The sequence below is a fragment of the Eucyclogobius newberryi genome, unplaced genomic scaffold (genome assembly GCF_026437365.1).
Source record: "Eucyclogobius newberryi isolate DKJ021-1_F unplaced genomic scaffold, fEucNew1.0.hap1 SCAF_13, whole genome shotgun sequence".
Classification (NCBI taxonomy): domain Eukaryota; kingdom Metazoa; phylum Chordata; class Actinopteri; order Gobiiformes; family Gobiidae; genus Eucyclogobius; species Eucyclogobius newberryi.
Window position 1 is genome coordinate 12,355,872 of NW_027315757.1, and position 15,476 is coordinate 12,371,347.

General features: G+C 39.6%; 1 protein-coding gene across 1 annotated transcript; it reads left to right on the forward strand.

Annotated features, from left to right (window-relative positions):
• The first annotated feature begins 5,147 nt into the window (after positions 1–5,147).
• On the forward strand, positions 5,148–9,323 carry LOC140358012 (desumoylating isopeptidase 1-like). The gene is made up of 6 exons (XM_072442641.1): positions 5,148–5,338; positions 5,555–5,576; positions 5,702–5,771; positions 6,259–6,368; positions 7,539–7,661; positions 7,800–9,323. Exons 1-6 carry the CDS (start codon positions 5,248–5,250, stop codon positions 7,888–7,890), a joined length of 507 nt encoding a protein of 168 aa, XP_072298742.1. The 5' UTR covers positions 5,148–5,247; the 3' UTR covers positions 7,891–9,323.
• The last annotated feature ends 6,153 nt before the right edge of the window (positions 9,324–15,476 follow it).

Sequence of the window (15,476 nt, forward strand, 5' to 3'; positions counted from 1 at the left end):
GAGAGGATTAGAAAGAAGCGCTTTAATTTCATTCATTCGTCTTGTACATGCGCCCAGCCTTCCTCTGCGACTGGCACTGAGTCTTTTGAGGTCATTTTCCATTTCTCCGTTATTGTTTTGAGCCATTTCCTCCTCATTTCCACGTTCCTCCGTTTCATTCATTTGTCCAGATCCGTTTGCACAACTTTAGTGATTGTTCCAACTTTTTCCAAGAATATTTTCCGTTTCATTTACAATCCGTGCCTTTGGTCAGAAAGCGCGAGATTGTTCAAATGTCCAAAGCCACAATTGCGCTATTGATACTCACACGGCGCGAGCCTCGCGCGCTCATCCAGCGGCGTCTCTGATCCATTCATAATTCCAAACGTGTGCCACGCCCCGTTGCGTCTTTGCTCCGGATTCCAGCGTTCCCGTGTCTTTGACTTTACCAGGTCTTTGACTTTATATTGGCTTCTAGTCAATCTTCGCTAAAAACTGCTTAGGAGCCATCCTTTGGGTGTCCGTTTCTTGACTCACACAAAAATCCTCACGAACAAAAACTCACGTAGTCCGTGGTGCGTTTATTTCTTTTATTTTGCACAATCAAAAAGATGCACGATGTTCTGCGCTGTGCGGATGTGCGGGGATGTGCGGGATATGCCCGGATATGCGCGGTCAAAGACCGTGTCGGTCACCCTCTGACTTCCATCTCGACCCGTCTCACCTGTTCCCCTTTTACCAATTAAGTTTGGCCTACTTCTCTGGCCCCGCCCTCTCCCGCTCCATACTGAAGCATGACATAAATTATACATTTAACTTAAGAATTAGGCTTTGTTAATAATTAGAAAATTAGGAATTTAGGAATTAGCAATTACATTAATTTAATACTTATTTATACTTAAACAAAAATACTTTTCTTAATTAATTCCATTATTGCTCTAACACTCAGGCTCAGATCAATGACTGATCAGTAATAAGAGATCCCTAGTGCCTCGTACATATATGTGGACTCCTGAAACAGGATTGGTTTCATCTTGAATGACATTTCATGAATAAACAGAGCTGTGATGTTTATCTGATCTTTTATTTATTTCTTTCACAAACAATAAGAAGAATTTAATTACCGGTAACTTCCACGACCAGGGTGTTTTCTGATGAGTTTCTGGAACGGGAGTGTCTACAGAGCCGCGGCGCGCGGCCGAAACTGCCATGTTATTTTGTGCCGCGGCTCCTGAAACTGCTGCGCTATTTGACCGCGCCGTTTTAGACCGCGCCGGGTTAAGGTTAGGGTTAGGATTAAGGTTAGGGTCAGGTCTAGGGTTAAGGTTAGGGTTAGCCATGAGGCTATATGGCAGTGCCGCGGTTCCTGAAACTGCTGGGCCATTTGACCGCGCAGCGGCTCTGCAGCCACGGCCTTCTGGAACAGGGACAAGAGCTTCTTCATTCTGAGGATTTCTTGGTTTTCAATCAGTCGTGCCTGGATGACAGTGTCACAGAATGCTGTATATGCATCTTCATACTCCCAGACTTTAGGAAACCTGTATAAAGCAAGTAAATGCAGTGATTTTAATATAATAGCAGGCTACAAACAGAAATTTACTTTGATTCAACCGTTTTTAAAAGTATCTTGCAGTAATTACAATTCAACGAGATGGACAAGCCCAATTATGAATTTATTGAATTTATTGAACCTACATTTCATCTTTTTGTTGCTTTGAAGCTTCAATACATCGTTGTGGCAGTAATTGTTTTGAAATGCTAAAAAACTCCCTCAGCAACGAGCATTAGGCCAGCGGGAGAGGCGCGGAGCACGGGGAGTGCGTAGGGGGGAGAACGGCGCACCGCGGCCCGTGCGTTGCGTTGTGATCACGGCGCGCAGTGGCCTGTGTGAGGGAGCACCTGCCCCGCTCCCCGGCCAGCGCGAGAGAGCACCCGCCCCGCTCCCCGCGCCCCGCGCTGGCGCGCCCTGGACCATGTGGATTGAGTAAACAAACATGCGCAACAGGTGACATTATTTGGAGAGTTCATAACTTCTAAATATAAACTAAAGGTGAGCAGGGTGTATCAAGCTACTATCGTTTTATCAACGCGTTAACATTTTATGTGAAGCCAGTCTTTCGTCTTTTGAGGGGGGGAGGGGGTCCAGAGAGAGACGAAAAAAATTACGTCTTTTCAGCTTCAACCCATTTTGAGATGATCCCTAATAAACGTGTACACAAACAGCTGCCGCTAACGCGCGGTCTATTCCGTCGATTTCTATCCACTTACGAGCACAAGTCACCAGCTTCCTCCAACGGACAATAGTCAGTGGCTGTGTGTGTTCTTTTTCTACCGATGATATGTGTGTGATGAATGTATAATACGTATTTTTCTTGCGTTTTCTATCGGCTCGAGAGACAACATGGCGCTCCAAGGGAGCCGCCATGTTTGTTGTTGTTGTAATGTCTCACCTGATTGGCTGAGTCAGAGGCGGACTGATTCAAGCGTAGATTTATCGCGCTATCAGGCTGAGAATATAGTTCCACATTTAAATTATCACGGTAAAAAAACGCGCTGAAGATGTAAGACAGGTTCTACTCTGACAATGTTCAAATCTAAGATAAAAACAGTTTTGTTTAGCTGTGCATGACTGAAAGGATTTCATTTACTCTCTTTTATTTCTTATACTGTTTTGTAATTTCTGTAATTTTGTTCTGATTTTAGTCCTGTATTACTCCCGGGTTTAGTCCTAGTTTAGTCCCGTTTACTCCCTCTTGAATCCTTGACTTGAGCTGTTCGTACCAGTGAGTGTGATGTACAACAATTCTGTGGAATGCTGGAGAATGTGATTTCAAAGAAAAAAACATATTGATTTCAGATATTCCCAGGTCAAGGCCCATTCCTACAGAATTGCATTGATGATCCTCCAATGTGTTTTGGATTAGAAACATTTTTTATGGACCCAAAAGTTCATTATTCAGTCCAAAAATAAAATCTTACAATTGAGGGTCTTTGAAAAGGGCTTCTTCCTGAGCCGAAAATCTAAATCAATAGCAAAATTAAAGCCGCAAGCGGCGTCCAACGGGGCCGCCGGCCTTCCGACTCTGCTCTCTGAATTTTACAGAGATGGCGCTAACGCGCCCTCATTGTGTGTGTCTAAGAACTAAGACAGCGACACATTCCCCATGTGTACGAAATTTCCCCATGTGTGGACACTAAAGGATTGTCTTATATTATCTTATTGTACATGGCCAATGCAAATTAACACAATTGTCGGTCAAATTTGCGGTTCCGCCGCACAGAGACCGTGACACAGAATAAAAATATGGATAACTTTTGATGCCCCGCTTGTGTAGATGATACTTCCCAAAGTTAAGCTTGATCGGGCTATCGCCCACGGAGGAGTTCGTTAAAGTGTGAAGCGTAAATGTGAACATTTCAGAGATTTTGCGTTTTTCCCATTTGTGACGGCATATACACAGAGGCCATAACACATAGAATAAAATTATGGATAACTTTTGATGCCCCGCTTGTGTAGATGATTTTGCGATTTTCCCATAGGGATAACACAGGATGTTTCTGTCATCGCTACGGCTACGCCGTACAAAATATGACTTTGGCTCCCATACTTTTATGATCGGGATGGCAAATTAGAATTTTGTGCAAAATGTCATGTAATTTGGACAAACTCTATTGTTTATAGGCCACTCTGAAGGCCAAATAGTCCAAATTCTGGGAAAAGTGTGTGGCTTCGCCGCACAGAGACCGTAACACTTAATAAGTAAGGAATAAAAAATTGAATAACTTTTGATGTCCCTCTTGTGTAGATGATTTTCCCCAAATATGAGCTTGATCGGGCTATTGCCCACGGAGGAGTTCGTTAAAGAATGAAGTGTAAAAATGTGGTAATTTTAGAGATTTTGCGTTTTTCCCATAGGGATAACATGGGGGGTTTCTGTCATTGCTACGGCTACGCCGTAAAAAATAGTGCTTATGTCTGATTGGCTTTTTGATCGGGAGGCCAAAATTGAATTTTGGGCAAAGTTTTGAACATTGTGGTAAAACAAATCTTTGTCCATAAATTTTTATTTAAAGGTCACTGTAGAGGGCGCTATCGCGCCCGTTTCAATGTTTTCACCATAAACTGGTTCAAACTTGAAAGTTTAACAACTTATTAAAATTTGGTCCTAATCTGACTCGTTTTGTTAAAATGGGAGCAATTTTTAGATTTGCAATATCCCAAAATAAGTTGTCCAACTTTGCGGCTGCGCTGCACGAAGACCGTAAAAGTGATCCCAAAAATTTAAATAACTTTAGATGCCCTACTTGTTTAGAGGATGTACACCAATTTTGAGGTTGTGGGCAAAACGCCCTAGGAGTTCGTTAAAGGTTGAATGGACAATTTTTTTGGCCCAAATCTGAGTCTCATTTCTTCGTGGCGTGGACTGCTGATTAGTCCTGCCACGTATCAATCATAGAACGCACCTACTGCTCACCTGCAGCCGCGTGCGGCTCGTTCCCATGAGAGCAGCACATTTCCGCGTGTCTACGCGCATGGATCTATCATAATATAGTTCCCTCAGTGTATGGGACAAAATGAAGACGAAGAAAGACTGTTCGAGGTGACTCATAAGAGACGGAAATCTATGGAGACGAGTGATGCGATGTGATCCGTCGTGCTAATAAACAAACGCACGTGTGTGTTATATCAGTCCGCACGATGGAGTGCGCATGGGCACTTCCGCCTGAGTTCTCAAATCGCCGAAAAATTGTCCATTACGCCTTTAATGTTGCACCATATCACCAAATTAAGTTCTTATGTTTGTGAATTCTGTTTATTGACAATAAATAAATAAACCTTTTCTGATTTTGATTCTTCTTCCTCTTTGGTGTTTGTTGAAGTAGATTTTATTTTCGAATTAAGTTACACGGATCTTAAATAGACCTACAGCTTGCTGTTTTTGTATATGTATGTAGATCATATATTTACATGTGCGCTAATCTCTTATCATGAGCAGCAGAGTACTACATAACGGTTCTATGTTTGTCAAGTCGAAATCATACCGCGTACCAAAAACAAGAAAATATCCAAATTCTAAAAAATAAAAGTTGAATTTCAATGGATGGTGTCGTCGATGGTCATGTCGGTGGCGCGTTTGTGTGTATTATTTTGAAGGATTTATACCGGAAATGCGCTGTGTTGTGAATTCGATCATCAGAGCGAGCGGTCAGCTGTCCTACTAAAGCTAACCACGGATAAAACCCGCTATATAGTAGTTATTACACATCATGGACAAAACTCCGACAAGATACAATGTCCAGTTATATATTTATGATTTATCACGGGGAATGGCTCGCAGTCTGAGTCCCATCATGTTAGGTGAGTTGCTCATTTCTCCGATGCGGTAGCCTCTGAGATAAGAAAGTAATAACGACAATAACAGCTGCTGAGCCTGGTACATTCTAGATGATCTGGGTGTATTGGGTTGTTGCGTTTCAATAATTACGGTTTTGAGTGTCCTCCTTGAGCATTATTCATTTGCAAGAAAATTACCAAAAAATAGACAATTAAACTTTGTATTCCTGTATATTTCAGGAAAGCAACTCGATGGTATATGGTGAGTAGTTCTCTAGACATTTTCACGTAGTTTTCTCTGTGAGCATCAGTATTGTGGCTCATAAAGAAGGTGCTGGTTGTGTTCTGACTGGCTTGGATCAATAATGCACATTTTTTGTCTTCCAGGCATACTGCTATAGTGGCATATGGTGATGAGTTTTTCTATGGTGGAGAGGGAATCTCCAGCTGCTCACCGGTATGATTGGTGAAATTTAGGTTTTAGAGGTTTTCACAATATGGCCTTTTCTTACTATAACATTAAAATGTTGCTTTCAATAATAAGGTTCATAAGATAAGATAATCCTTTATTGTCCACACATGGGGAAATTTCATTGTTGCAATGCAGGTAGATACAGAGGTAGATACAGAGGAAAAGAACAGATCACTTATAGGAAGTTTGAAAAACACTCTCAATAGAAGATCTTTTATAAACAAAAACTCCAATAGACAAAACCTCCCATTTCCCAACAAGGGATGGAGGGGAAAAATAATAAAGATAAAATAAATAAATAAATACCATTGCATGTGATCACGACAGTAATTGCACATGAACATAGACCATTTAGCACACATACTTACCACATCCTAGTCATGTGGAAGCTATTTGATCATGATTCAGTTCACAATATACACATACAAAAAAGAGACTTCTGGACTATTTATTTCTATGCTTGTGTGTACAGGGTGGGACCATGTTGGGTCCACCGGATACGATTGTAGAGCTTGGAGAAACAGAAGTGTCAGAGGAAATCTTCATGGATTATCTTTCCTCGTTGGGAGAAGGCACATACAGGTGTTTTATTATGCTATGTTTATTATTATAATATTTACCTTTCTATAGGTTGCATTCATGATTTAGAATTTGATCATGTCATAATTTCAGATGATGGGCAAGGGCCTAAGAGATTCACTGTTTTTGAAAGAAATATTCAAAAATAGAAATTCACTATTAATTCATAGTTAATAGTGAACTAATTAACAACAATATCTGGTCTTTGGAGATGAATAACGACACCACTCTTTGAGGCTATTGCGAATAATTATTTAACTTTTGTTTATTTATGCACCGACATTAAAATGTGTGCCTATTTTCATTTATGTATATGTTATTTAATATGGGGCAGTGCACATTAATGAACATGTGTTAGTTCAACATGTGAATGTGCCTGAGTTAGCCATGCAAGCTATGTTCATCTGTAGTCCCATTGGCAGGTTGATGGAGACAGAAAACAGAACATGTAACAGGCACAAAATACTCAATTACAATGAGGATCAGTGAAATTCAATACTTTAGATAAACAGAATATGAAGAAAAGAATGAAGAGAGACATGACAATCGACAAATAATAATCACAATCTCCCCAACAAGACATCTGTAAGAGATGTTCACGTTATGTTCACATGTCCGATTGTCCAAGAGCCACTGTTTCACACTTCTGCTAAAGCTATGAATGATGTCATGTTCTTCAGTTCTGTGGGACCAGATTCCAGGAGTGTGCGGCACAGACTGAAAAAGCAGACTGTCCAAATGAAGTTTTTCTAAATGGTCTCCTCTGCTCGACGCTCGAGTATTTGTATTTCCGTTTGATTGTATACACTCGTTCAATGGGGGTGGGGCCAGAATTAAGACTGAATAGATAATTAGGTTTTCCCAATTTAAGAAATGTAAAAATTAAAAAATGTAAAATTATTATTTCGATTCGATTCAATTTGATTTTTTGTCTCGTGTTTTCATAGTCTGCTTATAGAGTTTAATATGGATAGGCCCATTAATTGCAGAGATATGAACCATAAACCAGGTGGATCCATCTGAAATCTGACAGTTAAAAAGCAAATTCCTCCATAGAATTCTGACCAGGTTCTAGCTCCGTTTTGAATTATGGGCATTGTAGAAAGTTGTGATGTCAGTAAACCGAATCATTTCTTTTATTGTTTTTATTTGTTTTACTAATTTGTGTTTTAGGGGTGACAAATATCGCCTTTTTGAGCACAACTGCAACACCTTTACAAATGAAGTTTCACAGTTCCTGACAGGCAGGACAATACCCTCTTACATCACTGACCTCCCATCAGAAGTGCTTTCCACGTGAGTATAGACTGCTTTATTGTATGACTATTACTCCAGTCGCCCCAAACCCTCCACTGCAATAAAACAGGCTAGGACCTAAAAAAGACTGGATGAAGATAAAATATTAATACATTCTTTGATCTCATTTCTCCATAGACCATTTGGCCAGATGCTGCGACCTATTCTGGATTCCATTCATATTGCCCCTCCTGGAGGAAATGTCATCAATGAAAGAAGAAACGTCTGACAAGACAGGTGCAGCAGAGCCAAGAGTTCTCAAGGTTACTTCCAGTGTAGCCAGTTAGTATATGTACAGTAATTCATTGTAGTATTTTACTGTTCGGCTGATCACTTTTTCATCAGCAGTTAACAGCCAACTAGGCACACAAATCATTCACATTCACACATCCATTTTGTGTACCCAAAAGTTTGTAAGACTTTTACAAATTCACATCTTAATGTCTAATTTTCTACCCAGCTATAGTGCTGCTGAATACAGTGGAAATGAACATAAAACTATGTGATGTATAACATTTCAAAGATGCAGATTAATGGGAGATGGGACCATTGGGAATTTTCTTCTATTGCTAACCCATCTTTTACAACACTTTAGCACTTTTGTGCAGTTCTTTAAAGCACTGTATGGTAGCCAATCACATGACACACAGCATGCTATTAATATAATGTATTATTATATTGTAATATATTCACATCGCGTAAGAATATGTTTTCTGTTGTTGTTGTCTAATTTATTCTGACCACTTTTGCCAATTTTATAATCTAAATAATGACTTAAATAAAAGTCGTCAATATTGGTGCACAACGATTACTGTTTGTTTTCCAATAGCCACCAGAGTGTGTTCCAGACCTAAACTCTTCTGTGCCTTCATTTCATTCTTGGCTACAGTGCTATGAAGTTGGCCAACACAGATATATCAGTGTGTATGAAGCTATTTCTATTTATCAATGCAAATCTATGAAAATGTATCAGTTTTAAATGTAAATTATTTTTTATGTATTAACTTATTTTTACAGTACAATGCGCATGTTAAACACACACACACACGCACGCACGCACACACACACACACACACACACACACACACACACACACACACACACACACACACAAATTACAGTGCACATACATGTTATTAACCATCATTTTGGAATATAATATCATATGTTTATAAAATCCCCTTTCTAACACTCCAAAAAACAGCACACCATGAAAAGCATTTGACATTTAAATACACTTTTCACTCAACCTCCAAAGCCTTTACAGCTTAAACAATGAGAGGGATTACCGGATACATATTGTAAAAAGACAAACGAGAGCTTACAGCGTAATAAAAGCCAGCATTTCCTTTTGCCAGTAAGTCTCCTGCAATGACTGCACCTGGCACCACACCATCATCCACACAAGAACAATGAATGTACAATTGTGTCTAAACTGCATTGAGTACATTGTCAAAGCTCAGGTGATGTGAAATTTGCCTTGTGATGTTGCCGTTCTGTTAACACACATGCTAACAACCTACTTGACCCCTGAAATGTATACCTGCACAACCATTTAAACCTTTCCTATTCTTTTAGTAATATATTTGACCGTAGATGTTATTTATTGTTTGTATCTTTGTGTGATTGTTTTTATTTTGGTAAAACTCTATAAAGCCATTGACTGCAAACTATTGAGTGTTTTATTGTATTGATTTTAATTTAGCTAAACCTATTTGGCATGCGCTGCAGAACACTGAAAACAAATGAGCAGATAAAAATAAATGACAACAGTTCTTCTTCTTACAATAATCCACCAAGACCAAATATTGAAACAAATTGTAAAACAAATTAATTAAAAATAAATCAATTATATAATCAAACAAATATGTATTATATTATAGTAATGCAGTTTTCTGAATGTCCACATAGAGGCACTGTTGCTGTTCCATAGCCCTTGTTAAAAGGGATACATTAGACCTGCTTAAGTGAATCCTGTTCCATTTGCTGGTGTCTTTACCAGTTATTGGTGTTTTTATTTTAATGTGTGCTAATATGCAGTGTGTCTCTTGGTAGGCTACAAACACTGAATCAGCTTTCCTTTCGAACCAGCTCCCAGTTACTGCATGTTCTTGATCATTTGACCACCACACACACACAGACAGGGTTTTCTTCTTTTGCTCTTGTCAAAGTCATTCATTCCTTGAACAATCTTGAGCAACTTATTTTTTTATTTCACATCTTGCATTTTTCTTACACAGAAGCAAGAACATGTGTGGCCCGGTCCTTTCCATCTGCTGCCATAGCCCATAATAAATGCACACAGTTGGTCCTTGCCCTTCACCACCAACTTGCTGAATCAGCTAAGTTACTGTAAGAATAATGTGACATGTGACAACCGTTAACCTTTTTCTTCACTTAATGCTTCCATTAGACTAGATATGGCTCCTCTGGCCCCTGTACCACACAGAGGTAACAGTCATCCTCTGCTGCTTGGAGGAGCCTCTCTTCAAAACACTGGAAAGAGGTCACTGCAGTATTGCAATAGAAGCTTGAACTGTTAGTTTAGTGAAATGCATTGTTAAATGACCATGAAAACATGAGACTATTTTGAGGCATTTTAGTCATCCACACATTCAAGTGCTGCAAATTTAATGTTACTCCAAAAAGTAACTTTAGTGAATAGATAAATAAGTGATGGGTAGATAGACTACAGGGCAAAGCCTGTTAATGTGCTCAGTAAAATCCTTTCTTACTCCTCACCTGGTTCCTGGAGTCAATTGTTATTATGCACAAATAAATGTAGGGTACTTTAAATAACGGAATAGAAATTGGGCCAGGTAAAGATTTTTCACAGTAGGTTGATTTCTCAGTAGAGATGTCATGATATCAAGTTTTAGTGCTACGCTTATTGAGAGAGAATACAACTATTATTCACGATTATTGAGACTGTATCCAAACATGTTACTGTTCCTCAGATTTGTAACTAGCTTTACAAAATTTAACTTTCTGAAGGATACAGTTAAATGTGACAAAAACAGCCAGATAATAAAACATCTTTACATGTAGGTAAAAATACATAGTTTTGCTTCAAAAATTGTCATGATTATATTTTTTGGGTTCTGACGATTGTGACCTGAAAAATCACGATTATCGATTAATCTAATAATCTTGACATCACTATTGCCCAAATATTGCAAATCTACGGAAATATACCACAACTTTTCATTTAATTTGTAGATACTTTTATTTGTCTGATAAAAAACAAATTAATTGTTAACTGTGTAAGCTCCGCCCACGTGACGAGACCAGTCAGGCCGCGTGCGACACACATGACAACAACTTTAGCTACACTTATAAACCACGGAGCTTCAAACTAGCACACATCTTCATCCCACTCCCCGGAGAGTACACCAGAGGCATTTACTAATGTTTCGGGTTGAAGGTTTGGTGAATATTTTAGAATTTTAGATTTAGTAGAAATGGGGAACATTGAATTCGGCCGCACCTGCTGCAGGTATTATATTATGTCTAATAATACGTCCTTAGCCAATAATAGCAAGTTTAACACATTTTTGCGCAGGTTTTTATAACTTTATTAAATCATTTTATTAAGTTATATTTTGTAGAATGGAGGTTGAGTACGATAAGAAAGTAGTTTTATGAAATGTCAATACAAAACCATTTATTGTCCCATACTAAGGGATTTATCGAGAAATATATCCAGAACTTAATTGCTTAGGAACTTCAGACACCAGCTTATCAGTTCAACTGTTTAGTTATTTACGCTAGAACAATAAAAACTATTTCTAATATTGTGTAATAAAAGCACATGAATGAGATGGAGTCAATATGTTAACTGAGATTTCTCCTGACCCACCCTCCCTTTCCTTGTAATATGCTTTCTTCAGATCCACTCTTCTAAGAGGGGGGGGGGTCCCGAACAAGCTGGACAGATTACCAAGATGGAACCCCCACCCTGAGTCTCATGTCCCTGCCATTGGTCAGCAGTTTGATCTACCAGTGTCCATCTCACATCATTGAATAATTATTTGCATATGTTGCAGTTGCGTGGTCCTTGCTAATGAGTTAGCATTAGTTTTTTAGCTTTCCCCAGCTCCCTGACTGTATTAGTGGTATGTAATTTAGCCTCTTCTCTTTCCTCTCTGGTGATTGTGTGCTGCCAAATAGTCACGTTATGCAAGCCGCAGCTCCTCAGCCTGGTGCCTTTGGGGATGTGCTGGATCTTGCTGTTCCTCCCTTTGGAGTGATGCCTCCAAAGCTCATGGCTCATGTTTTTGGTGGTCCCAGCCCTGTTCTGGCCCATGGGCCTCCTCACACCCCTGTTCTGTTCTCAAGTATACATTTTTAGAGTTAGGGTTAGGATGTTTGTGATATATTGGTTCAATAATCTTTTCATAATTTGTTTTCTTGTCTTTTACAGATGACGCTTCTGGTCCCTGAAGACAAAGATACTCCGGAGGAGCTGATGCTCTTCAAGTCAAGGAAAGTGGTTGCTACTGGTGCCTTGTGAATTCATCCCTGGTTCCTGAGAATGTGCTGATGTGTCCGGTAAGAAATACATACATAGATATTATTGCCAAATTTAGCTTATAGCTTGTTATTTTAAAACAAATAAGAGAGAACACACTGAACAAAATCATACATTTTTAATGCTGTTGTGTTGTGTTGTGTTGTCCCCTATTTCCAGTGACACATTCATTTGGGACAAAATATGGCCCTACCATAGCAGGCTTGTTAGGAGTTCCAGACCGAGAATGGCATTCATGTGACTAAAACAGTTAATTGGAATAGATGTGCGTACATACAAAATAGCGTATCAAACTTTCTTTACGGTACCTTTCAAACAATCTACCACAATACTATCCTGCCTCCTGCGATTGCCCTGTCCACCTCTCTCCTTAGCAGTCTCTGTGTGGCTTGTCAGTGCACCCTCAGGCCTCCAGCTGAGCGCACTGAGCAGCTGGCCCGGGTCACTATTTTGTGCTGCCTGTCTATGGGGCGCTCAGACCCCTCTAACAGTCATGGCCGTGCATAAATCCATAGATGAATAAATACTCGCAGACATATGACCTTCTGTTAGCCTGGTGAGCATCCACGGCCTTTCCCCAGAATGCCCTTGGGTCGGCCATCTGGACATAGTGTGGTGTGTTATATTGTTTGTACTACCTTGAGCTTATAAACTCGTATTGATTACTTTTCTGTTCTATTTCTAGATCCAAGAGTGAGTACAGAAGCCACCAGCACTAATTACACGAGAGATTTTTTCAGTTGGAACAGGTACGCTCCCTGGCAATTGTATTTGAGGAAATTGCTTTTGTTCACAAACTTCTAAAGTCTGATCGATCCGGGGTCCTATTCAATAAAGAGTCAGAGCACAAGTCCAGTCTCCTTTTTCGAACCTGTTTGTATCACTTCAGGAAAAACAACTCAACTGTCACAACGGTGCTCCCTCACTGTAATGAGGAGTGGCCCAAGGGACAAAACAACAAAGGAGATATAAGGACATGGCTTGTTAGCATTTTGACTTTTTTTCAAAAAGTTGTTTATTGAGTTTATATATTGAGTAATTATATAGAGTAATTATAGTAAATGGAGAAATACATGTAATAGATTTGTTTTTCTCTTTGCAGAATTTGTCTAGATACAGTCATTAGAAGTTTGTGTTTGCTTTTGGAGAGAGAAGGGAGCCCCCGCCAACTGGCACCTCTTATTAAGGTAAAATCTGCACTGCACACAGGGTCTCCTCTGGGACAAGTTTACAATAAGGACCAATAATAGACTGAGCACAGACAATGCCACAGTCTATTCGGTTGGTCCTGCTCCCAAATAGCTGCAGAAATAGTCCAATGTACCAAGTCTAGTACAATGAAAACTTCTGTTTTCAATCATAAACTATCCATACACTTTGACCTGAAGACTATGTTTGCTAATTAGACTGTGTTTTGTTAATAATATTACTATTAAAGTAAATTAGTAATTTTGACATGAAATACAGCAATATGTTGACATTCAGCAGATCAGCTCCATGGACAGAGCAAAGCACGAAAGCTTCAGATTTGGACAGACTTTAATTCCCTGAAGATGATGCAAAGGCTAATTTAAAAGAGCCTTGTGTGTTTTGCTGTTTAATTTTGCCCACTTGTGATGACAGCCATGGCAGAGGAAATGTTAAGGAAATTGTCATTATTTGCTCATAAATATGTTTGTCCAATTGACTTGAGAAACACAGAAATGGAGTACCAGCTCTTTGCAAATCCTTTCTATCTAAATGTACTAAACCTAACCAAAGTACACAGATGCATACATGTGAGCGTGCAGGGAGAGGTTTTTTCAGTCCAGCCTGTTACAGTGAGCCCAGCCCTGTGACTTTACAGATGAGCTGAGTTTAGCCTCGAGCAATCCTACTGACAGTGCAGTGAGCAAAAGAAACAGAGCCAAAGAAATGGAGAGAGAACTAGAGAGAAAGAGAAAGAAAGAAAGGCAGCGACAATATTTGGACAGTTTAGTAATAAGAAAATACCAATATCAAGGTTTATTTGTAAAGCACCCTTACAACTTAAAAAGCCCAAAGTGCTGTACAGCAATGTGCTAATACATGTATACAAGCAATTAAAATAGTAATTAAAATAAAAAAAAGTTAATACAAATAATGACTCAGCTCAGTTTGTGTTTAAAAGGCGAGGTGAACAGAGAAGGTTTGTACTGACAAGTATGATCTGAACCAGTGCTTGGCCTTTAACACCAACACAACAGAATCTTGCGGTCATCTGTGTCAGAAGCTGAGGACAGAAGCAGAAGGGCAGAAAAAGCAGAAGCAGGATTTTCAGAATAAAGTCAAGATCATTACATGTAAAAGTGCAGTTTCTGTGCTATGTTGTTGCTTAAACACTGACATTTTTCAGAAACGTCTTTACAGGCAAGTTGGTGATAGAAAACCTTTTCCAACAGCATGTTTGAAAACAGAGTGAATACAATTGGACATCAGAGACTTTTGATGAGTAGTTTAGACGGAAGGCAATCTGTGGGACAGTAAAAGGGTCTAAGCGTCTTAACTATCTTTGCCAGTTCACTGAGGGCTATAGGCTCAAACTGTTCCAAGGCTCCATGACACACGGCAACAGCAGCAAGGTCAGATCAAAGAGAAAGTAGACCTGATCCCTACATTGTGGAATAATTCATGCCTACATTCACACATGGGTTAATGGTGTTATTCAATACATTGAAAAGCACTTGGGGCTTATTGCTATGTGTGGACACAAGGTTAGACATATAATACCATTTAGGCGTTTTAACAGCCAGCTGATTGGCAGCTAAAGAAGTCCTGAGCATCTGTAGAGACATGTGCAACTTGTATCTGCACTGGCATCTGAGTACACATGTGGTCTCATTCAACTATGGCTCACAGACACGTTTCAGCTTCTTAGTGCCAAAGGGCGCGATGGAGTTCAAAATACCATTGCACGTACTATGGTGCAAGAAGACCAAAGCAAGTCCGAGTAAGCAAACAATGAGTAACATTGAGCCAGGGTTGAGGAGTTCATTACGCGCCAAGTGCATGCGACAGCGCAGGGCTGTGCGTGACCAGGCGGTGTTATTGTAAACACGATGGAAAGATGATCCGAGATACGCCTGTCCACAATTTCATCTATGGACACGTCCAAGCCATGAGACAAAACCAGGTCCAAAATATGACCCTTTTCATGCTGGGAACACCTATTGAATGTGATTAAAAGAGTCGGTGTTTAAGCTAAAGGTTTGGAAGTGCAACAACTGTGAATGTTAAAATCTCAACAGATTAAAAAGAGTCCTAAA

Excerpts from the sequence above, each read along its gene's own strand:
- LOC140358012 (XM_072442641.1), top strand. The coding sequence starts at position 5,248 with ATGGACAAAACTCCGACAAGATACAATGTCCAGTTATATATTTATGAT. Across the intron at positions 5,577-5,701 it reads AAGCAACTCGATGGTATATG|GCATACTGCTATAGTGGCAT; the intron begins GTGAGTAGTTCT and ends TTTGTCTTCCAG. Across the intron at positions 7,662-7,799 it reads CCATCAGAAGTGCTTTCCAC|ACCATTTGGCCAGATGCTGC; the intron begins GTGAGTATAGAC and ends ATTTCTCCATAG.